The sequence below is a fragment of the Rhagoletis zephyria genome, unplaced genomic scaffold (genome assembly GCF_001687245.7).
Source record: "Rhagoletis zephyria isolate East Lansing unplaced genomic scaffold, Rhagoletis_zephyria_1.1 Rzeph_scaffold_02802, whole genome shotgun sequence".
Lineage (NCBI taxonomy): Eukaryota > Metazoa > Arthropoda > Insecta > Diptera > Tephritidae > Rhagoletis > Rhagoletis zephyria.
Window position 1 is genome coordinate 19,997 of NW_016159886.1, and position 23,036 is coordinate 43,032.

General features: G+C 36.7%; 2 protein-coding genes across 3 annotated transcripts in view; one reads left to right on the forward strand and one right to left on the reverse strand.

Annotated features, from left to right (window-relative positions):
* mud (mushroom body defect) overlaps nucleotides 1-23,036 on the reverse strand; it is a 32,742-nt gene continuing 9,706 nt past the window's right edge. Inside the window, exons 9-13 of one of the 2 annotated variants that reach the window (XM_017622442.1) lie at nucleotides 13,529-13,624; nucleotides 13,050-13,360; nucleotides 8,702-8,801; nucleotides 7,498-7,773; nucleotides 1-630 (exon numbers count right to left, since the gene is read on the reverse strand). In XM_017622442.1, coding sequence (XP_017477931.1) covers nucleotides 583-630; nucleotides 7,498-7,773; nucleotides 8,702-8,801; nucleotides 13,050-13,360; nucleotides 13,529-13,624 — 831 coding nt within the window. In that variant the 3' untranslated portion in view covers nucleotides 1-582. Of the gene's footprint in view, nucleotides 631-4,360; nucleotides 6,236-7,497; nucleotides 7,774-8,701; nucleotides 8,802-13,049; nucleotides 13,361-13,528; nucleotides 13,625-23,036 lie in introns of those variants that run through there. The other variant, XM_017622443.1, reaches the window with a different exon arrangement.
* LOC108367750 (tRNA methyltransferase 10 homolog A-like) overlaps nucleotides 8,803-23,036 on the forward strand; it is a 28,306-nt gene continuing 14,072 nt past the window's right edge. Inside the window, exon 1 of the mRNA XM_017622445.1 lies at nucleotides 8,803-8,845. The gene's annotated coding sequence lies outside the window, so the exon portion shown is untranslated. The remainder of the gene's footprint in view (nucleotides 8,846-23,036) is intronic.

Sequence of the window (23,036 nt, forward strand, 5' to 3'; positions counted from 1 at the left end):
ATTTGTAAATATTTTTAATTGTAAACCAATTTAGTTAAGACAAATATTGAAATCAATGTTACAAGTAATACCGTTATTACGTACTAATACAGCTAAGTTTATGTTTGTTTTCGTATATTTTAGACTGGTATTTAGCAGAGCTGCAGCATATGCACTACAATAGCAGTGACCAATCTGAGTTTTAAAAAACTGCATTTGTGTTTAGGAAAAATGCAGTTTAACTTACATAATGCATCCATATATATGTACATGTGTAAGAAAGTATATCTCAATAGTATATCTAACTATGAATATGTGTATATAGTAAAAAAGTAAGCTGCTGAAGCTCTCCTACCACGTAAGAACGTTAGGCTTCGCATTGTTGATTCGCACAAACATACGTACATACATATGTAAAAAAGTAAGCATGCACAAACATACATATAAGATATGTAAACAGATTAAACTAATTTTACAATAACTAAAAAAAATACGAAAATATTAAAATTAAATACATATGAACAAATCAGAATACTTATAACTACAATAGTGGAAGTGCTTTCACTTCTATCTTAATGAAATCGGTATGCTGTCACTGACATCCTATTTACGCTTGAACATGTTGCTGAGGCGCCGTTTTGGTGGAGAATTCTGAAATAGATAATTCGCAGGATAAGATAGTTTTAGTAGATATTCATATAAATAACGATAATATGCCTTGCACACTGAGAACGAGTTAACTAAATATGTTTCTCTCGACACGTGATTTGGTTATAGTTACACGATTTGCTTACAATTACCAAATCTTGTGTTGAGAGAAATATATTTAGCCGACTTTTTTTCGAGTGCAGATCAAACAAAAACAAAAAAAACCGTGGACCGCAAATAATGATTATTTTCACATTTCATCATAAAAAAATCATGTGGAAAGAGAAACGCTGCGTGCATACGGGGTAAAACAACATACTACTTTCTCCTTATTACTCAGACCACCCTCAACGGCACGGATTTTTACGTTTTATTCAAAAAATTTGGTTCAATTGTTTTTTGAGATTCATTCATTGCTTGAAAAATATTCGTCATTTTCATTTTTTAGTACCAGGTTGGCCGAGCCTTGCCCGGAGTGCACATACTTTTTAAAATTTTCAAGATTTGGATAGCTTTAAAAAAATATTTTGGAAAAAAATTGGATTTCGATATCTATTAAGTAAATTTCTTACTCCAAAATATTGGTGGCAACCCTATTCCGAAATACGCTGGATGAATGGTACATTTCTTGATCGTATAAGTACTGTGTATACATAAAAAAATGCTGATTGAAATTAACAAAATACAAATTTTTATTACATAGAAGCGTGGCAACCCTGATGGAAAATATTTTCTGACCAAAGTTCTCAACAATACCTTTCATTTGATATCTATATTGCGATGTTTTAGATAAATTGTGCAGAATCAAAAATAAGTGGCAACCTTACACTATTATCCCAAGGGAAAACATTTTGTATATAGGGAAAGCATTATTTAAGAACCTTCTCTTGGTACCCATGAATAGTAATATTTTACCTTTTTTCTGAGCAAAAAATTAAATAAATATGTCGCTCAAAATAGGTGGCAACCCTATTAAAATATTTTTGAATTAGGGATCTTTAAAATACCTTCCATTTGATACTCATATTCTGATGTTTTAATTAATTTGTAACTAATTTCGAATAGGTGGCAACCTTATGCGAGTCTTCTCGGAGATAACTGCCTATTCAGATAACCTTAAAATCCAAAACATTATCTGTGTACAAAATTTCATCAAAATCGTTAGAGCCGTTTCCGAGAACCCTATGGATATACGTATGGGTGTTTCCATGAAAATGTAAACCGAAAATGCAATGCAGTAAACGGCTTTATAACTTTAAATTTCGTATTCAGATGGCGGAAAAAGGTTTTGAAAACGCGAAACGGTGGAGGAAAATTTGAAAAAATTAGATTAAAAATTTAATTTAGTATTTATTACTAGTAATAATATTGTATGGGGGAAAAATCTGTCGCGTACGTTATGTTTTTTTTTTTTTTAATAAAACTATAGAGATAATTTCTATTAAAAAATGGAAGGATTGTAAAGGTACATTATTTAGCTTAGTTTAGCAATTTTTAAAGAAAAGAAAAACTCCCGTGATTCGCAGACTTTCGCATATATGTAGATGTGCCTTAAAACCATTTCTCTTTTTTTCGCGGATATTTTCCATATTTTTTGAACGGATATTTTCCACACCAAAGTTTCGAGGCTGCTTATTTTTTTCTCAAACATAGTACCCTTTGGTTGCAACATAACAGTAATCTAGTTTTTCAGTAACTTCTATTTTTGAGAGATTTATGCTACTCCATAAGCGTACGAATGTCGCGTACGGCTGCATGGGAACACCCATATGTATGTATATATATACAAGAATTGCTCGTTTAATGTAATAAAATTACAAGTTTTTATTTAACTTGCAGGATCTAGCATAAACACAACCAATAATGTCAGCGTGGAGGTCAAGCGGGGAATAACTCTTGCCTACAAGTGCAACTTTGAGCTCGGTTAGCAATGAAAAAGCAGAGCACTCTCTCGACGGAAAAGAAGATAAAATGACGAACTGTGCGAGCTCTACAAAGAGAGGAACATAGAGAAGTGCATTAAGATTCAACGCATATGATGGTTGGGATATATCCCACGAATGGATGTTGATGATGCTCGACACCGATAGATGGACAACGAAGCAAGGGAAAAATCTGTATAAATCTCGTGTGAACCATTGGTGAAGTTTTTCGGTCTTGACTCAAACCGATTTTTTACGGCGAAATTTGGCGATTTACAATGAATTGGTGAATGTAAATGTAATATGTATTTCGAAAGTAGGTCGACACAGTTTTGGAGATTCTGAAAATAGTAGAAGAATATCAGATCTTTTTTCGTTTGAAGATTTATTACAAGGCGAACTTATAGTTGCGATCCCGTACGAGTCCGGACTAGTCAGAAATAGTCAGAATCAGTCAGATTTTACTGGAAATCGATCCCGTACTCGGTTCTCTGACTATTGAGAGGACAAAAATGAGAGTAAATACTCTCTCTGTCAGAAGTTACCAGTTTTAGTCCGAGAATTTTTTGCTGGTAAATTCTGGTAAATGTGTCAAACGATCAGCTGTAGTGTGTTTGGCAACCAAATTGTAAACAAACAAAAAAGTGCACTCTGCTAATTCACGTTGAAAACTATTTAATTACTTGTTTAAGTGGATTCTAATGAATTTGAAAGTATTTTTGGTTATTTACATGCGTGAGCTGAGTGTGTTTACATACAAAATAAGCAAAAATTTACAACAAAAATTTGGAGGTTATGTTGAAGTTGACAGAAGTTACCATTTTTTATTAGAAAGCGATCCCGTACTTTTCAATGTTACTCTCTCGCTCTGAGCGAAGTTTTATTTTTTGACAGTTTTACTAGTCCGAGTCCGAGGAATACGGGATTGCACCTTATATAAGGTGGTGTTACTGGATCAGCTGATTTTGTGCATGTGTTTCGCCTCACGGCTTATAATGTCAAATTTAAATATTTTATTTGAACTTCCATTTTTAAATTTTTGCATTTGTTCTCCTGTTATCATATATTAATTTCACCTTGGTTTATTCTATTACTGCACGATTTCTTATTTGAGCCACTGTAAGTTATTGTGATAAGCTCTTTTCATTATTTCAATTATACCGGATTTCCACTATGTATTAAATGACGACAATATAATGTCAAAAGTTTGGGCATTGAGCCTCAAGTTAAAATATTAGTCATTACATATCGCATTTTTTAAATGACATGAATTAGTAGTGGAAATTAGCATTAGTTCTCAAACACTTAGAGTTCTATAAATTTTCCCCAAGAGCAAACGTCAAAAATAAAAAAAGGTGTGAGTACCAGGTACTCATAAAATTTATGTGTTATCATCTGTGTCCTGAACTAATCACGAAATGAACCCTAAAAAGTCTCGAACTAGCCACGAAAAGGTCTCTTTGCCCATATGTGAAGCAAAGATGTTTACACATCAAAAATAATTTGCGGTAGAATAAATACCTTCCTGTTTAGACGCCCATGTGGCGCCTTTTTCCAAATAAGAATGAACATATCTGCAAGTTTGCACATTTATTGAAGACTATTAATTTTTAGAAATACATAGCGATTTTGCAAAAAGCAAATTGACAAATTTCTAATTATTCACATTGATCAAACAGATATTAAACAAAAAAAAAAAAACGAAGCGATCTGCAAAGATTTTCGCTCTCATCAGAGCAAAAAGATGCACACACAAATTTCATTGTAACGCAATTCACAACTGAATTGATTCAAACAATTTTTATACAAACATAAATTTACAATACTCTTACAGTAAGTTTTCTCGCAGTGGCATTAAGCCGTTAATAAATTTTCGTAGCGATCGAAGTGGCATAACATTAAGCGGTTACACAAACAGCAGCGACTACATATCACACATTGAACTTGGCGTTGAATGGATGTCATGGAAAGAATCATCTAAATCTAAATTTCCAATTTTTTGAGGAACACACAAAAAGTTTGCTTTTTTACGCATATTGCGACAAGACTAAGTAGATGACAGCAATTATGGGCGCAAATACCGCTAAGATGACTGTCAACTGTAATTGCTGATCCATACGCATCCAGATGCTGGACCAAAGACGCACTACATCCGCTAGCGTAATCTGCATTTCTTTATCATCAACCTCCAGCTTCTTTAGTACCAGGATGGGCGGCGGCGGAGTTGCTTTGATTTCCAAGTCAGCAGCCAGTGTAAACTTTGTACCGCGCTGTGGCAACAATGTATACGTAACTGACTGCCTCTTTTCCTCCGCCGTTCGTTGCGAGTGTCGAGTCGGTGTGGGCACAATATCGAATTCAATGTTTGTCACAGTAAACGGCGCTGCTGATGCAGTATGCGCCGCCAGTTCCTCGAAGTGTTTGCAGCGAGCATCGAATTGTTCGATTTCATCAACAGTTGACGGCTCGTCTACCGCCTCATGCTCCAGGCTGCGCTGCACCGGCAGTGACGTATTTAGCCTGGAGGAATTACTTTCGTCATTAGCATCGCTTTCATTGTTGCTGTTTGTTGTAGTTTCAGCATCGCTTTCTTCGGAATTCTCGCAATCGTTTTGTGTCCTTATCTCGCCCAACGGCAATTGTGTTACATTCGAGTCGTAGGCATGGTCTGCTGATATATTGGTTTCATGACAATTTCCGGATATTGTTTTCGTTTCAGCACTAGTCTCTTCGATAATTTCCGATGTGCCGGTAATTATTTCACTAAAGTAATTCGATGTATACTCGGGTATATCATACTCTTCGGGATGTTCGCACTTCTTCGACAAAACTATCGTCGCATTTAGCCGGTATGCATGGCTGTTGTTGTTGTCCTCACTTTCGCGCGCACTATCGAAACCTTGGCCACCTTGCAGCTGATTGTCCATCTGTATACCGCGCCCTCGATTGAAATTGTCTCGTCGCTGCTTGTGCGCCTTTTTGCGTATTTGCTCCCGCAATTTGGTGCGATTTGGCGTACGAATGCTGCTGCCACAGGCATACAGCGACAGCCGGGGCCCACGGTCTCGCTTGTGTCGACGACGATGACGACCACCAACACCACTGCTGCGCCTCAGCGCATCGCCTGAGCTGGCAGTAGTGGTGGTGGTGGCGGTGGCCGAAGTCGCCGATGTGGTAGTGCCGGTGGTGCTTGTGGCGGCGCCTTCCTGCAAAGGCATCTGCTGCTGCTGCTGCATTTTCCTATTCTTCGAAGGTGTGTGTGGCGTTCTGGTGGATGGCGTTTCCGATGAAAGTGGACTGCCGGCTGGCAAATGCTTCAATCGACGACCGATTTGTAGTCGTAGCAACGAGCTACGCCTTTTGCGTGCCACCCGCTGTTGTTCCAGCATTTTCAAGTGTGATTGTGATGCGCCGAAGTCTCGTATCGCCGAGACGTCCGCCAAAGAGAGTATTGCTGGTGGTGTCTTCGTATTTTCAATATTCGCCGTTGGACACTTCTCGACGGTCAATGAGAGCATTGATGGGCCGGATAGCGCCATTAACTGATCGAACAAGCAACGTTTGTCGAAATGAGATGTGCTTTTACGCGGCGTGGAGGTGCAAATGTTTTCAGGACTTTTCAGGCACATCGCTTCAAAGTTTTTCTGCTGCACCGCTTTTAAGAGATCCATAGGTATTTTTAAAGTCTGTTGAAGTTAACCGTAACCAAATGATTGTCATTGTTGTTCAAGTATTATACATATATACGAGTAATTGATGTATTTCATATGAATAGGAAGTGAAAAGAGTTAGAATCAGTATTAGATTATCAAAGCGGCATAATTGTTACGTTTAAAACACGATCACAAAAACAATTTCGTAACAAAGAAGCTCCAACATAAATACCAACGGTTACGAATACAGCACAACAATGACAACAATGCAGCAACAACAACAACAACAAGAACTATCATAAACACCAAACACGAAACAAAATATGCTTGAGGTCTATGCACTTTTAATTCATTAATGGCGATTTCGTTTCTTTCAAAAAATGTTGCTCTTCCACGGTGCAAAATCGTTTGATGTTAAAAGGGCATGTTTTTGCCTTCTTGTCCTTGTTTAGCTAACCAAAGCTCCAAAGGGTAAAGAATGTGCCTTTTTTGCCTTACAAGAGTGGGATATCTTAAGAAACGAACACAAAATTTTCTCACCGTTCGTCTCTATTTTAGAATCGAACACGAAAAGAGAAAGAGGCAATCAATTTGTGTTTCTTTGGTTGGTTTTCGGACTGTTGGGAATTTCAAACATTCAAATTTTAACCAATAAATATGTACTATTAGCTGTTGATTGATATGTGTAATTTAACGGTATTGTGTTCGCTGTCGCTCAAGTCTTAAATTTATAATTTTGTGCGATTTGACGTTTAGTTTCGGACACGAAAATGGGTTATTTACTTATTTATTTATTTGTGTTTCAAAATTGAATAAAAAATATATGCAGTAAAAGTGGAAAGCGACTATGGGTTGTTAAAAAATGGACAAAAAAAAACAATATTAAAACAGTTTTCATTCGCTTTTTTCATAGGCGAAATATTATACTCAATTGTATCCATAAATGTCTATGTTAATTTCATTCCAATAACCAGCAATTTATGACCAATATTTGCCTTAAAGTTTTCATGTGTACTTTATGGCTTCTTATTTGGCACTAAATTTGTTTGTCGGCTCTGGCCAAAGCTAATAAACTCCGGCAATTGCCACTCTCCTTAGCGAAGTTTAACGTTAATAATATATTAATTATACATAAAACTTTGCACCCATAGATACATACATACGTACAACACAAATTACATACATAACAGTACCATGTACAAAAAAAAAATACTTAACATATAGAAATACTCAAAATGGAATTCAAATTTTGAAAAGAAGAAAAACAACATTAAACAGCACCAATTGAAACTCACCTCATCTCTCGAATTGCTATTGCCCATACTAAATTTAGAAGTAAAGAAGCCAAAACGCACCGGTGTCTTCGCTGTGCTGCCATGATCATAAACTTCTTTGAGTATTTCACGTGGCGGCTCTGAACTGCCCAACGAAAGGCGGCCACCATGTTTGCCGGGCGTTGGCGGACCAGGACGCTTGTAATTCGTGATGCCAGTGAGTTTTTTCCGCGCGCCACCACCGACCGTTGTGCTAAGCAATGCACTCATACTGTCATCCAAGCTGTTGGGACCATCCTATAGCAGAGTAAACAGAAAAAATGGAAATATATTTTTAATTAAATTCAATTTAAAACGAGTAATTGCACAATTTTTTTTTTTTGTCAGCCAGCATGCATCGAACGCCATTGACAAGAAACATTTAAACAACAAGTGTACATTTTTTTTGAACATCGGTAAACATTTAGAGAGCAGGACAATGCATTAAACACAAATACATATTTACAACAATTACAAACACACAAAGGACAATGACATCCAAGAATTTCTAATTTCGGTTGCATTAATTTGGTTGTATACTATACATCAGGTGATAAGAGAAATTTATTATATGTATACTCGAAATAAAGCCTTACATATGTAAAACGAACAGTTTTAAAAGCGCAGTTTTTATCACAAAAACATATCTTCAGAGTGCTTCTTCTCACTTCGCATTACGCTCACTTTCTGCAAGTACATTTCTATATGATTTTTTACATAGTTGTCTTTTTTGTACATATCTANTTATATGTATACTCGAAATAAAGCCTTACATATGTAAAACGAACAGTTTTTATCACGAAAACATATCTTCAGAGTGCTTCTTCTCACTTCGCATTACGCTCACTTTCTGCAAGTACATTTCTATATGATTTTTTACATAGTTGTCTTTTTTGTACATATCTACATAAATGCATCAAAGGTACATTTTGGTCAATTTTAATTTTTTTTTTTTTAGGTTTACGCTTTCTTTGTTTAAAGCGCTCGATTGCTTATTTATCTACATATTTGCAATTATTTTGCATCGTCCGCTTGATAGATTTCATTTTAAATTTTTTGTTTTATAGCAGTGCAAAATTCTGGAAATACTAGGATGCGATACTCGTTTTGATGTTATCACTATTGTTTCTCCCTCTGAGGGTGTTGTGTCTTGAATCGGCATCATACTTGTGCTGCTGGTGCTTACTTTCAATTCATCTTCGGGTAAACCGTGGTCATATTGAGCTGCATAGGTGCTTTTCAGATGCGGTGGCAATAAAGAATTTCGATATTGCAATTCCTCAGCGCTGGAAATAGCGAAACAGACAAAAGCTGTAAGTTTATTGCAGAAGTAAGTAAGAGAGGAGAAAAGCTGGCAAAGTATAAAATCTATACAGATACAGGTGTGCTTAACTTAGATCAGTGACCTTTTGGTATATTTGGCAATTTTTCTTTAATGTTCTAGCTCGTTTTTACAACCTCTATATAAATCCACATTTCAAAGTTTTTACAAAAATTATAAAATATCAACAAGCTCTCATCGAAATTTATTTAGAAAAATTGGTACGTTGTGGTAAATTTTGATATAATGAAATGCAAGTTTCAAGTGGCTGGAAAATACCGTTAAAATTTTTTATATATATTCCATACTTGAAATTTTGTTAAAAGTTCTGAATAAGAAGTTTGAAATTTTCGCGAAAATTTGTTGAATTAAATTCAATGAATTTTTACATTTTTTGCACAAAGTTTGAAATTCGGAATTATATGATTTTTGTTAGATAATGCACTTTTTTACTTTTATACTAAAAATGTATATACAATAAAGAAACAAAAGAAAAATAGTCAAAATATCGCACTTAAATTATATTTGGTGGACTACTATACACTAGGCGACAAATGAAAGTGTTTCCCCTGGTTCTAGTATAATATTCACAATTATTTTAATGAAAAATTGTTTGCGTTATTTATTTATGAAAATATAGTTCATTTTGTAATATAGACTATATAAATCAAAGTGTCATTATATAAGATTCAAAAAAATTTCATACAAATTTTCAACCTCTTATACAGAATTTCTCGAAAATTTTCGAATAGGTATGTAGTTTTGTAGCCCATTTAATGTTAGCGTGATGAAGTGCAAGTTGCAGCCGGCTACAAAATAGCGTTGATTTTTGACCATTTTGTTCAGGAGACAGATTTTTGCACTTTTTTCCATATAAGCATGAATTTCTTATGAAATAAAATGTGGGAGACCGTTAGCAACAAACTTTCAAAAAATTAACGCCAGTTATTGTTATACTCACTTGTCCTATACAAAAAAAAAAACCCCAAAAGCAGTCTCCGAAAAAAAAATTCTCAAAAATAAGTGGAAAATTTGGATGAAATTTTTCGGAATTTTTGTGAACTTTATATAAAGTATGAAACCTTGAAGTTATATGGTTTATATTATAGAATGAACTATATTTTCGTAAATAAATAAGGCAAAAATTGTTCATAAAAATTATTACGAATATTATATTAGACCAAGGTGTAAACTTTCATTTGTCGCCTAGTGTAGATGGAGTAGTGTTCACGTAATGACAAGTTTTGACAGTTTAATATCCGCTTAGTTATTTCAATTTGTTTTAAGCATATTAAAAAACTACAACAAAAACCATACAAACTTTATAAAAATTCCGCAAAACTCAACAAGCTTTCATAAAAATTTAAAATTTTGTATACAAATTTTTAGCAAACTTTCGGGTATGCAGTTTTAAAGTGCATTCAATTTTAGTGCGAGTTTGAAGTGGCTCGAAATTTGGGTTGATTTTTGAGAATGATTTTTCCGTTGAAGATGTTGCGCTTTATAAAAATCGAAAATAAATCAAAAAGTAGGGTATTTATTCCTGTAACCTCCTCGTGGTAGACCTTGGTTAAATTTTGAAAGAATTTTTAAAATCCATTTAGTCAAATAAAATAAATTTTTTAAAACACTTCCGACATAAAAGCCACCACTTAAAATTTTTCAATTAAATTAGTAGTTTTATTTCTTTAAATAATATGAATTAAATTATAGCCTTAGTTGATAGATAGGCAACCCTGCTCAAAGACATGTTAGTGTTAAAGCTTGTTCAAATACCTTCCATTTCATACCCATATTGTGGTATTAAATAAGCATGCATTTTTTTAATAAACGTAACTGTAACTTTTTAGAACGGTGGCCACCCCACTCCGAAATATAATTTTAGGGCCAAATTCACCGTGCGTAGTTAACTCTGAAGTAAAAAATCGAGTTCAAGAAAAAGCGTTAAGTCGACTTAGGCGGTTATTGCTTATGACCACAGAATAATAAATTTTCATATATCCGGCAACCCGGTTTCAACAGAAAATATCAATTAGAATGGGAGAAAATAGAACAAATCCGCTGATTTGTTAATTCGTTTAAAGCTGTTAAAACTTCAAAAATTCCAAAATACGTGTGTTTTTTATAATTTTTGGACACCTGGTATTTTTCGATATACCACGGATTTTGATACCTTGAATAATAAGCTATACCAAAAAATATTTGTTTCTGATTTTTTTCATGTTTAATTAGTCAAGTAACAATTTTGGCAACTTTTTCAGTCTTATGGCCCACAGTGGAACGGTGCAAATCTGATGGCATTCACAAAACGATGGTCCGTGCTACTTTATCTCAACTAGCCGATAGCCATCAGTTTATCCTATCATGAACGCTATGCGAATGATTACACTGGTCTACAAGGGTTTTGCGAATAAGACGGGACCTGGTGTTTCCGAACGGATTTTTCGTGCTGAACACGAATCTGGGGTCCAAAACTTCCCATCACGTCACGTTTTCGAGAAAAAAGGGGTTGAAACCCCTAAAAACAGCGTTTTTGGACATTTTCGAAAAATTGTAGAGCTGAACCCTGACGTGCTACAAACTTTGTATATGTCAGAAATTAAAGGCTAAATCGTGCCCTTTCGAATGAGCCCTATGCCGAATTAATCGCATGCACCCTTAGATCAGGGGGTGTATTTGTGTCTAGGAGTCCAGGGAAAATTGATCGCAGAAAGAATTTCATCTTAAACGACCATATAAAATGAATGATGCTAAGGTCTTAACTACATTAAGAGTCGCTGATTACGAATCTGAAGTTAGATTTTAAAAATTCAAAATGGCGGATCCAATATGGCGGACTTAAAAATTTTTATTTAGCGAATTTCAGTTTATTTTTTATATCCACCATATTCGACCCGTCATCTTAAATTTTTAAAATCTAACTGCAGATTCGTAATCAGCGACTTTTAATATAGTTAAAACCTTGGCATTATTAATTTTCTATGATCGTTTAAGATTAAATTCTTTCTGTGATCAATTTTTCCTGCACCCCTAAACACAAATACACCCCCTGCTTTAAGGGTGCACGCGATCAATTCGGCATAGGGCTCATTCGAAAGGGCACGGTTTAGCCTTTAATTTCTGATATATGCAAAATTTGTACCACGTCAGGGTTCAGCTCTATAATTTTTCGAAAATGGCCAAAAACGCTGTTTTTAGGGGTTTCAACCCCTTTTTTCTCGAAAACGTGACGTGATGGGACATTTTTGACCCCGGATTCGTGTTCAGCACGAAAAATCCGTTCAGAAACACCAGGTCCCGTCTTATTCGCAGAAAAAAAGTTGAAATTTGTAGACCAGTGTTATCTTAACTCGATGAACTATCTTAACTTCGTACTGACTCAGATAATCACGATTATTTCACTTTTTGTCAGAGCAGTCAGACAAAATATCCTAACTTATACACTCCTATTTCGTACCTCCATAGCTTAACAGCTTAACATACGACAAAATATTTAGGTGTCAAACTTAAATCGCTTACATCTTTTTCCAACCTCAAAATTGCTTAAAAATCGGTTATAAAAAGTTTTTACTGAAATCTGGATAAACAAGAAATCGTGTTAATATAAACGTGCCAAAAATAATAACATGGTTTGGTCTATATAAATTACGTGTTTTTAGGGTACTGAGTACCAATTTATCAAGGCGTATATCTCAGCATCAATGCAAAAAAAGTCCTATTTGACAATTTTGAAGTTTTACAGGAGACGCAAACAACTTTTAAAATTTACAAAGGAAATTTTTTAGAGATCTTCTAAATACGCCTATGCTTTGGTTTACGGTGTGGCTTTGAATTTTGGTAAATGGGTGTATCTGAGACAAAAAATTAACGGAATATGTAATATACTAATTTTCGAAAGAAAAAACCGTTTGCATTGATGGTGATGATATGTTTAATAAGTAAGTAAGTAGTAGGTTGAATAAGGAAAGGAATTAGCAACAAGAGTTTACGGCGTGTGCATAGCTTTGCACATCGATGACGCGGGTTCGATCGCTGCTGAAGTCTACAAAAAAGAAGTCTGATGAGGAGATGCGGCGATCTCCGAAATAACGCTGCTATAGCTTCAACCGCTTAGACTTTGTTGCTTTTTCCATTTTTTCCTAATAAACAATCGTGATACAAAGCTCAATAACAATATTAAAAAAACAACTTTATAACTTTGCGTTTAACTTACCAAACATCTTGACACATGGACATTCGTCCAGTTTGTAAATCGGTCAGGTACGTATTATTAAAAAGTTCACCCTCTTCATCCTCCATTGCCAAATTCGAACTTCTAGCTGCATTTGATTGCGCCGATGACAAAGATCTTGGCAATGAATTCGTAGCCAAACTGGGACGCTTGAAGTGCGCATTCTCGGTATCTTGAGAATGCTTTAGTTTCGTTGAGAGTATGGCGTTTTGTTTTTGATATTCCAAAATACGATCGTTGGTACGCATAATTTGATCGGAAAGTTTGCGTATGTGCTCTTCATACTTGACATTCTGCGTGGGTGCAAAACAAAAAACAATGTATGCAAATTATAATTTTCAAAAATAATAAGAGACTAGAAAAAACGACGCAAATCTCGAAAGTCACGAAAGTTTGACTAAACTGTGGAAATTGCTTTGAAAGTATTACTACGATTTTATTAGTAATTTTGTTTTACATACCTGTGCGTTCAATTTATCCATTTCTGCTCGCATCGTGCTAAGTTCGCGATCTTGTTTGCCTTTCATTTTCGTTACTTCTTCGGTATAGAGCGTTTTCTGATGTAAGGGAAGCAAGCAAGGTAAACGTAAAACAATGGAACGAGGCCAAAGATTTCGGGGTTTGTGTGAGAAAATCGAACGTAAGGGGTCAAAAAGAAATTGAGAAAATAACATAGGGCGCAAAATGATAAATTTTTTTTTTTTGTCAAACTAAAATTAAAAAAAATATACATATATATAATGTATGCCTTGCTAACTAATTGCATGCCGCGTGATGCTTAAATCGATTGATTTGTATTTTACTAACAATAAAAGTTGCATACTATTTAATTTGCATAGATATCGAACGATAAATGCTGAGCGTGTAAAAAATAAGTTTTACTACTAAATATTGAATATCCAGTTTAAAATCTAGTTTCTTCAATGATTTGTTTTGAAAAGTGTTTAACAATATCGTAATTATTGTAGGCATTCGGGGTAGGGACATCACAGCTGCACAGTGATTTCTTCTCTTCTACTAAAGTATATACAAGTGCATACTTAATCAAAAGCACAAATAGACATATAGACAAAACAACTACATACAGACACTTGATTTCACTTGTGCCGGATAACATTAAAAACTACTAATTATATATACACATGTATGTATATGTTTATATATCAAAATTTTACAATAACAAAACTAAGTAAAAAAAAAAACATTTGAGCTCATACAATTGTTATACACTAAAATAAAATTAGTCGCGCATTCACACACAGTTTTGGGTTAAGAGTAAGCAAAAAAAAAATACTCCAATGAATAATATATTGTAGATAAGAATCCTCGCACATGGAACGAGTAGAATATCTTGCGAGGAATGCTGGTGTCCTGCATCTCGTTCAGAATACAGGAGGGGAATTGCTTGTGAATGACAGCTCCATATCATTTTGTTTCATAAAGAAATTGAATGTAATTGCAAGCAGTACTTGCGACATGAACACTACAATGAAATATCTGAAACAGGTGTTGAATCGTTTTTTCCACTTTGTCCTGGTCCCATAGATTTCGAACCCGTGACATTGCGTCTGCGTCGTCGTAAGTTCGATTTCAGAAAGAAGAAATGAAAAAAGTAAAAGAAAAACCAAGGTCAGAAAAGCTGTATTCGTTTAAATGGTAGTAATTCAAACAAAATAGTGATGAAGTAACTTAACGAGAAAAGAGTAACAGTGGGTGGTATTTATTGGTGGTGAAGTTGCTGTTGAGTGATGCAAAAAGATATGTCACTTCTGAGATTGTGGTTAAGTACATGCTTGTATATGTAAATGTTGCAGTGTGGCATTTGACATTTAGACAGTTATTAGTTTTAAATGTATAATATTCAATTAACCCGTTAAAGAGCGATACCGCTACCAGTTCCAGCAAACTGATTTCAATGAAACTTCGTACACCACCTAAACTTGGCACGCTATATCTCCTAATAACTGAGACGTTTCTTCGACTCTTTGACTATTTCACACAAAATTGGCCCTGAAATCTCTGAAGATATCTGTGCAGCTATTGAACACTTCACAAGTTGTGTCCAACAAGCTGCTCGAAGCTCAACTCTTCTTGATGACCGAGCAGGTTCGCTGATGTAAAAGCCAAATTAAGAGAAAAACGGCTTGCTAAAAAAGGTGGCAGCTAACTCGATATCCTGCACGGTGTTTACACCTGATTATATTGTACCCCCACCCAATATAATGGAAAACGTAGAAACTCTTTTGAGTTATACTTTTCAAATGGACCCACTTCTACATACATAAATTCACTAAGACGGAAGTTAAAACAGCAATTCGAAAGTTAAACCTAGAAAAAGCTCAGGAAATCATCAATTCTCTGACTCATGTATTTAATGCAGCTCTCGCGAAAGACTCTACCGCCCCAGTGGAAAGTTTCACCAATAAAAATGAAAACTCACACCTGGAAAAAATAACAGATAAAATCAAATCATACCGACCAAAGAGTTTACTACCCATTGTCACCAAGATCATGGAAGTGATTTTCCTTAAAAAGCTACTTCCAATTATAGAAACCCAATCACCCATTTGGCCTCAGAAAATCAAGCAATAGCAAACCTTCCAAGTATATTTCTGGTGACCCGACTCCCTATGAATGCAGTTAGTTGATCGCTCGTCGATGCGTTGTCGGGTCCAGCGGTTGGTCAATGTAAAACTGGACCGCGTCCAAGTATACGAATAGGTGCCCCGTGACGTGCCTGAACGGATTCTCCCCCTCTAGCAAGGGTCTGTTGGTGTGTTCACGTCTGTGGCATCCCACCAGAAACTGCTTGCTTAGCATTTTGTTGAGCTCCCTTCCAGGCTGCAATTGGGCCTCGCTGTAGGTGGTGCTCAGGCGACATCAGAAGGCACCCTGTAGTTGTCCGGAGTTCTGAAAAGTCTGTAGTTTCGCACACTGCGCACAACTACACCTTTTCCAATAGTACTTTGGAAAGTATCAGTTTGATTTTAGAAAGCGTCAATTCGGTTTTAGAAAGTATCATATGGATTTTAGAATAGTCAAATGTTGTTTGGAAGGCGTCATATGTACTGTAGATTTATTAAATGTACTTTAGAAAGCATCATTTCAATCTTAGAAAGCGTCAAATAAACTTTAGATTAGTCAAAAGTACTTTAGAAAACATCAAATGTACTTTTGAAGCAAGCAAATGTACATTATAAAGTATCAAATGTACTTTAGAAAGTGTCAAATGTACTTTCGAAAATATCAAAAATACTTTCGACAATATCAAATATACTTTCGACAACATCAAATATACTTTCGAAGATATCAAATGTACTTTAGAACATATCAAATGTACTTTAGAATCATATTCTAAGTCTCCCTTTAAATTGTTCATATTGCACCTAACATTTTTTTTTAAGATTAAGACATGTATATAGGTTGTAGTAATGTTTTTATTGAAGTTTTATATTACAATAAAGATCTAATGCAACGAACAGTTTTCACTGTCCAACTGGCATATTGTCAAGCGAAATTACAGCAGCGTGGAACGACGTACTGTGCTGCACCGATCTAGCGCAATCTCCACCATTAACAGCGGCGGCAGCGTTTTTTATTAGGCCCTCTAAATACTGCAACCTTTGCTCAATAACACCCGGTCCAATCACGTCTGGAGTCCGTATATTTGACTTTACATTCGCCTTAATTTTTCCCCATATTATCTCTATGGGGTTAAGCATAGGAGAATATGGTCCAAGCCGCAATAAAGTGGACTCTGCACATACCTCGTGTAGCTTTGAATGGCATGGCGCGTTGTCGCACACAATAATGGCATCGGTAAGCTAATTACCCATTTCGCACCACCTATCTAAAACGGAGCGGAGCCAAGCGTTTGCGTCCTCAGACTTGAAGGATCCTCTTCTGGTAGTCATTTTGACTACACCAGACGCATAAATGGCCCCAATAAGGTGCACGTTTGGCCCTTTAGCCACTGGTAAAACTTGTACCGCACGTTTTCCAACCTTAGCACGACCTCGTGAACGCCGACAAAATAAATTAAAATTTGTCTCGTCGATGTATAAAATCTGCTTGCCTTCCTGAATATATTGATTCAACGTACATACGTATTCGCGGCGCTTTTCCTTATTTAGCTGCGAATTCATTGATTGAGGTTCCTTATGAATCCCCTTCATCGTAAAAAGTTGTCCTTGTAAATAGTTTCCCACGCTGGAAATGCACACATCTTTTCTAAACGTTTGTTTAATTTTTTCACGAATTTTTGTGAGTGTCATAGTGGCATCCTCCTCAATCCATTGGACCATCACTGCAACTTCATTGTCCGTCAGCGCTCTTTCTTTTGTACCACCTCAGCGCTCTTTCTTTTGTACCACCTCGCCTTAGTGCTTGAGGAGTGCCAGAAGATACCCATACGTAAGCCGTTTTATATTTTACATTTAAAGACTCCGCCAGCTGCACCCAATCAAGGCCTTTATTGGCTGCCTCCACAATTCGCTTCCTGTCTTCAGCAGAGTATTTTATGTTGGCACGTCGCTCAACTGATTCGGCAACTGAAAGAAATTGAATCATTTTCATTAATGCAATAGTTTTTTAAATAAAATAATTGCTTTGCATTACTTACCCGTTACATCGCTTCGACAAATTGGACAACTTGTTGCGGTTGGTACATTTTCAAAACAGTCAGCATTAAATAGGTGTCTGCATGGCTGTAACCTTTTCAATGCTCGACGCTTCATAGAGACGAGGCAAAATGCGCAGTTATCCTGAACTTGCATTGTTAACGACTACACGTGAGTATTTAAAATACTCGTAATATTTATTCTACATTTTACATTTTTTTTTAAATGTTACTCGGTTATGTTATATTACATACAGTAGATATTTTCTAAAGTGGATTTGATATTGTCGAAAGTAGATTTGATATTGTCGAAAGTACTTTTGATATTTTCGAAAGTACATTTGACACTTTCTAAAGTTCATCTGATTTTTTCAAAAAAAACATTTGGTGTTTTCAAAAGTACATTTGTTGCTTTCTGAAGTACATTTGACTACCCTAAAGTACATTTGACGCTTTCTGAAATCTAAGTGCTACTTTCTAAAATACATTTGATAATTCTAAAGTATTTTTGACATCTTCTAAAGAACATTTAACTATGCTAAAGANCTTTCTGAAATCTAAGTGCTACTTTCTAAAATACATTTGATAATTCTAAAGTATTTTTGACATCTTCTAAAGAACATTTGACTATGCTAAAGACCATATGATACCTTTTAAAATCGAATTGACGCTTTCTAAAATCGAATTGATGCTTTCTAAAATCCAACTGATACTTTCGAAAGTACTATTGGAAAAGGTGTAGTCCCCGGCGACCAAACAGGCGCAGTATAGTTAAGAACCGGTCAGCCAATTGCCTTGTATGTTGCCAGCAACGTTTCTTTGTCTTTTGCCTCAGGTGAGGCCGTTGTTTCGGCTCTGTACTTTGTTGACAACTGCGGTTGTGTGCGCGGAGAAGAAAAGCAGGCTAACAAAAGTAACCCCTAAAATTTTCGGGTTGTTCACCGTCGGAATTGGTATGCCTTTTCCGACCAGGTGGTGAAGAGGATCGCCGTTGATTTCGTAGGGGAGAGTGTTAGGCTCCTTGCTGTGAAGAAGCGAGAAAACTCGGAGAGATAGCCGTTCACTTTTGAGCAGAGGTCACCAATTCCATTCCCGGACGCCAATATCGAAAAGTCGTCAGCGTGTCAGGGAAATTCCTTCCGGTGGCTGAGGAGCTTCGAGATGTAGAAGTTAAACAGTTAGGGGGAGAGTATACCATCTTGTGGAACCTCTTATTTGATTCTTCTAGGTTTTGAGGTTTGATCTCGGAAGATTACTAACGACTGTCGACCACTCATATAATTTGCCGTCCACCGTTTGAGTCCCTGTGGGAGCGAGGAAGCCTCAATGTCTTCTAGTAGCGTGGAATCACAGACGGTGTCAAGCGCCTTTGACAAGTCCAGCGTTACTTAGACTGTTCTTTCACAGAGGTGTTTGCGATTTAGGCCATGAGTTATCTGGGGGTTTATGGCGTTAAGTGCTGTCGTTGTGCTGTGCACTTCGCTGGGGTCAGGTGGTGTGTGAAGTACGGGAGTTGCAGGGCCCCAAGTGACTGGGGAAAGGAGCGTTATCGGGCGATATGTCTCCTTTGTTGGAGTGCTTCCCCGGTTTCAGCAGTGGGACCACTCTCCCCGATTTCCACATATCACGAACGATGAGAGTGGCCATTGGCAGGTTGAGGACCTCGTTGAGATACGCTACACGCGCGGGCACAAATGTTTCAGCACTAGCAAGCAAATCCCGTTGGGATCAATGGCTGTGGAGGCTTTCGCCTTCCCTAGGGCCACCTTGCCTTAACCGCTGGTTAAAGTAAGTGGCGCACTATTTTTATGCAGTTTGTGAAGCCTCCTGGCCGCTCGAAAATTAGCCCTATCTACCGAAGGATGCAATGTGAATTGCCAGCTAAAATAGCTCGCCCATTTCTTCGGGTCCGACGAGGCGCGATCATCGAATGAATTTTCCACTCTGTCGTCGCGTCTCGTCGGGTTAGAAAGGGACCTCACGGCTGACCAGAGCTCACTCACACCAGAGGCGAAGTTGCAGGTCTTCAAGTGCTCCTCCCACTTTTTTCGCTTATGCTGATTTACCAGTTGCCAAATCTCCAGCGTTCTCCAGCGTGTATGTCTGTGGGTATGCTAAGGGCGGCAAAGCTGCTCTCGGTAACATCCGCGAAGCCGTTCCAATCAACTTTGTTAAAGTAGGCTTATTGGTCGATATGATTATGGGCAGATGGTCTAATGCATGCATGTTTTAGCATAGGTCACCATGTTATGCTATTTATCGGACCTGCGCTAGCAATTTTTCGGTTTGCCGAACTGCTGCAGCTGCCCACAATCCTGATGGGGACGTCGTCGTTCATGATGCTCAGCCAATACGTTTCTCCCGCATTTATGTCAAGATGATATCCTGCTGGGCAGCAGGTGACAGGGCGATTCTGCGCCATATTCCGTCCGATCGTAACTCAAAATTCCAGATCACGAGGTCTGGTCAAAATGCTTCGCCTGAATTGGATCCCAGATATCTACAGTGGCACTCAAATGGATCTAAAGTGTAGGGCAGATCAGGTGCGGATGTCTTAGACCTGGCACCAAACATTCTATTGCAATGGGTATTTGGTCTATGTCCTTTCAGGCCGAGGTATTTGCACTCTCAATTTGTACCAGATTGAACTTTGAAAAGGGTTTAACAGGCGCCTTTCTAGCTATATTTTCGGAGAGCCAGGCGGCCAAAAGGGCCCTATACAATAGGACGACCACCTCTAGGCTCGTCAAGGAGTGCTTTGACACTATCTAATCCTTACCAACTAGGGGCACGGTATTACTATGCTGGGAGTCAGGACACTGCAGAATCGAAGGTAATGACGATACTGACGAAGTTCCCACGACAGTCGGGTCTACGTAACCGGGACGACGCAGATTTATATTTGATCAAGGACTATTACTCCAGCATCACACCCCAAAAACTCTGGGGAATTTGAATGATGTTACAACAACAAGATCAACAACAAAAATGCACTGACCTAATGGTGTATATTATAAGTATAGTACCATTTATGGTAAAATGTCGCTCCTNCCCACGACAGTCGGGTCTACGTAACCGGGACGACGCAGATTTATATTTGACCAAGGACTATTACTCCAGCATCACACCCCAAAAACTCTGGGGAATTTGAATGATGTTACAACAACAACTGGCGGCCCTATAGTAATCTTACTAGTATCCTGGAGTCGAGTTCCTACCTCGCATGATTTCATAAATCAATTGCAATCCTACGTCCGCTATAATAAATAAATATTGTACTTTTCAAAGTTTATAATTATGTAATAAAAACTGTTGTAATTAGTTATTTCTGTTGACTNAATAAATATTGTACTTTTCAAAGTTTATAATTATGTAATAAAAACTGTTGGAATTAGTTATTTCTGTTGACTAAAAAAAAAAAATAATAATATTATTGTTAAGGAAGTGTCACACGATTGGTAAATTTGTACTCCTTTTTTATATTGGGCTATTGGCACAAAATAAAAAAATAAAATAAAAAATTGGGACGACACTTCTATTGACAAATTTTTACAAATTGTTTGTCGTAATTAGGATAAAGAAAAATATTTGTGCATTCCCACGATTGGGATATGATTTGCACCAAATTTTTAGCAAATGGCCAATCGTGTGACACAGCCTTTAGAGTTTTACTGAAATAACAATATATAAACTTCGCGGTACCATTGACAGCTACGATATCTTAGTAGATATGGTTCTCGAATTTTTTAAATAATTATTGGCATTTAACTTTTGTTACTTACTTTAGCATAGCCTCTTGAATCTCCGAAGGTATTTATCTCTTAATTGATGCACGATATGTATAGTTGTGTTTTTGTATCTATTGTAAACTGTACAACAAATCTTTATGTATGGCCAAGTCATATACAGAGTTTCCGCTCATACATATGTCAGCATTCCTTGGTTAATGGAACTGTTTCTTTTATTGATACCAAATCGAAATGTATTATTAAATTGCATCCGAAATGCATATACATACATATGTACATATATGTAAGTACATATGTTTTCGTCGGTCACATGCAGCAAAAGCGGGAACTACGTAAATGCGTAATCAAGAACGTTTATGCGTTTTGAAGAGCTTAAGAGAGGTGGCAATTTTCTCAAAACAAAACAGATAATACCTACAAAAACGACATGCTCACTAGCAACGGACGATTACACATTAAGAAATCTAACTAAATGCTGACTGTTTATAACAATTGACACAGTGTGATGTCCCTACAACAATTGCTTGAGTACACAAGGACTTTGTATGTATGTATACCTACTACAGATACAACAACTTAACAACTACAACACTGAGCGTATAATTATAACTAATTTATGTATTTACCAGGGTTCGGAAATATTCATATATGAATCTTCGCGAACATACATTTATGATTTTATACGCGAAGGTGAACGATTCAAATATTCTGTATTGATTCTCCTTCGCGAACGTGAAGCATAAAACCAGTCCAGATAGTTCGCGTTCGCGAATGTTAGGTAGAAAAAATTTCCGCTGTTGTTCGTACGCGTATGTATTGGTGGACCAAACAGCGTGCGTTCATATATGTAGCTATAAGTGGCAGCGATGCCTTCGCGAAGGTTCACTGCTGTCGTTCTCCTTCATAAATGAATGAAAATGCTGCGGCAAATATTCGCGGAAAGTTGGTGTGGCTAGAGATACTATTCTGTGCGAAGGCAATTTTGTTAATTGCATAAGATTTGCACCGTTCATTCGATTTTCAAAAATGAGGTGTCAAATGAAAGGGCTTGACCTCTGGATGTGCAGAAAGGATATATTTTTTTAATAGGGTTGCCACCTGGTTTAAAATTATGATATTTACACCGTTCTCCCGATTTTCAAAAATGAGGTGTCAAATGAAAAGGTTCGGCCTCTGTGTATAAAATAAGGTTTTATTTTTTAAATATTGTTTGAATCTCGTTTAAAATTATGATATTTACACCGTTCTCCCGATTTTCAAAAATGACGTGTAAAATGAAAGGGCTTCACCTCTAGATGTGTAGGAAGGATATATTTTTTTTACAGGGTTGCCACCTGCGTTTAAAATTATGGTATTTACACCGTTCTCCCGATTTTCAAAAATGACGTGTAAAATGAAAGGGCTTCACCTCTAGATGTGTAGGAAGGATATATTTTTTTTACAGGGTTGCCACCTGCGTTTAAAATTATGGTATTTACACTGTTCTCCCGATTTTCAAAAATGACGTGTCAAATGAACCTATACGTGCATATGTACCCTGCAGGGAGTGACGTTAGCTTATACCTAACTTTAGTCTGTTTACGCGAACACTAGTGCTAACTA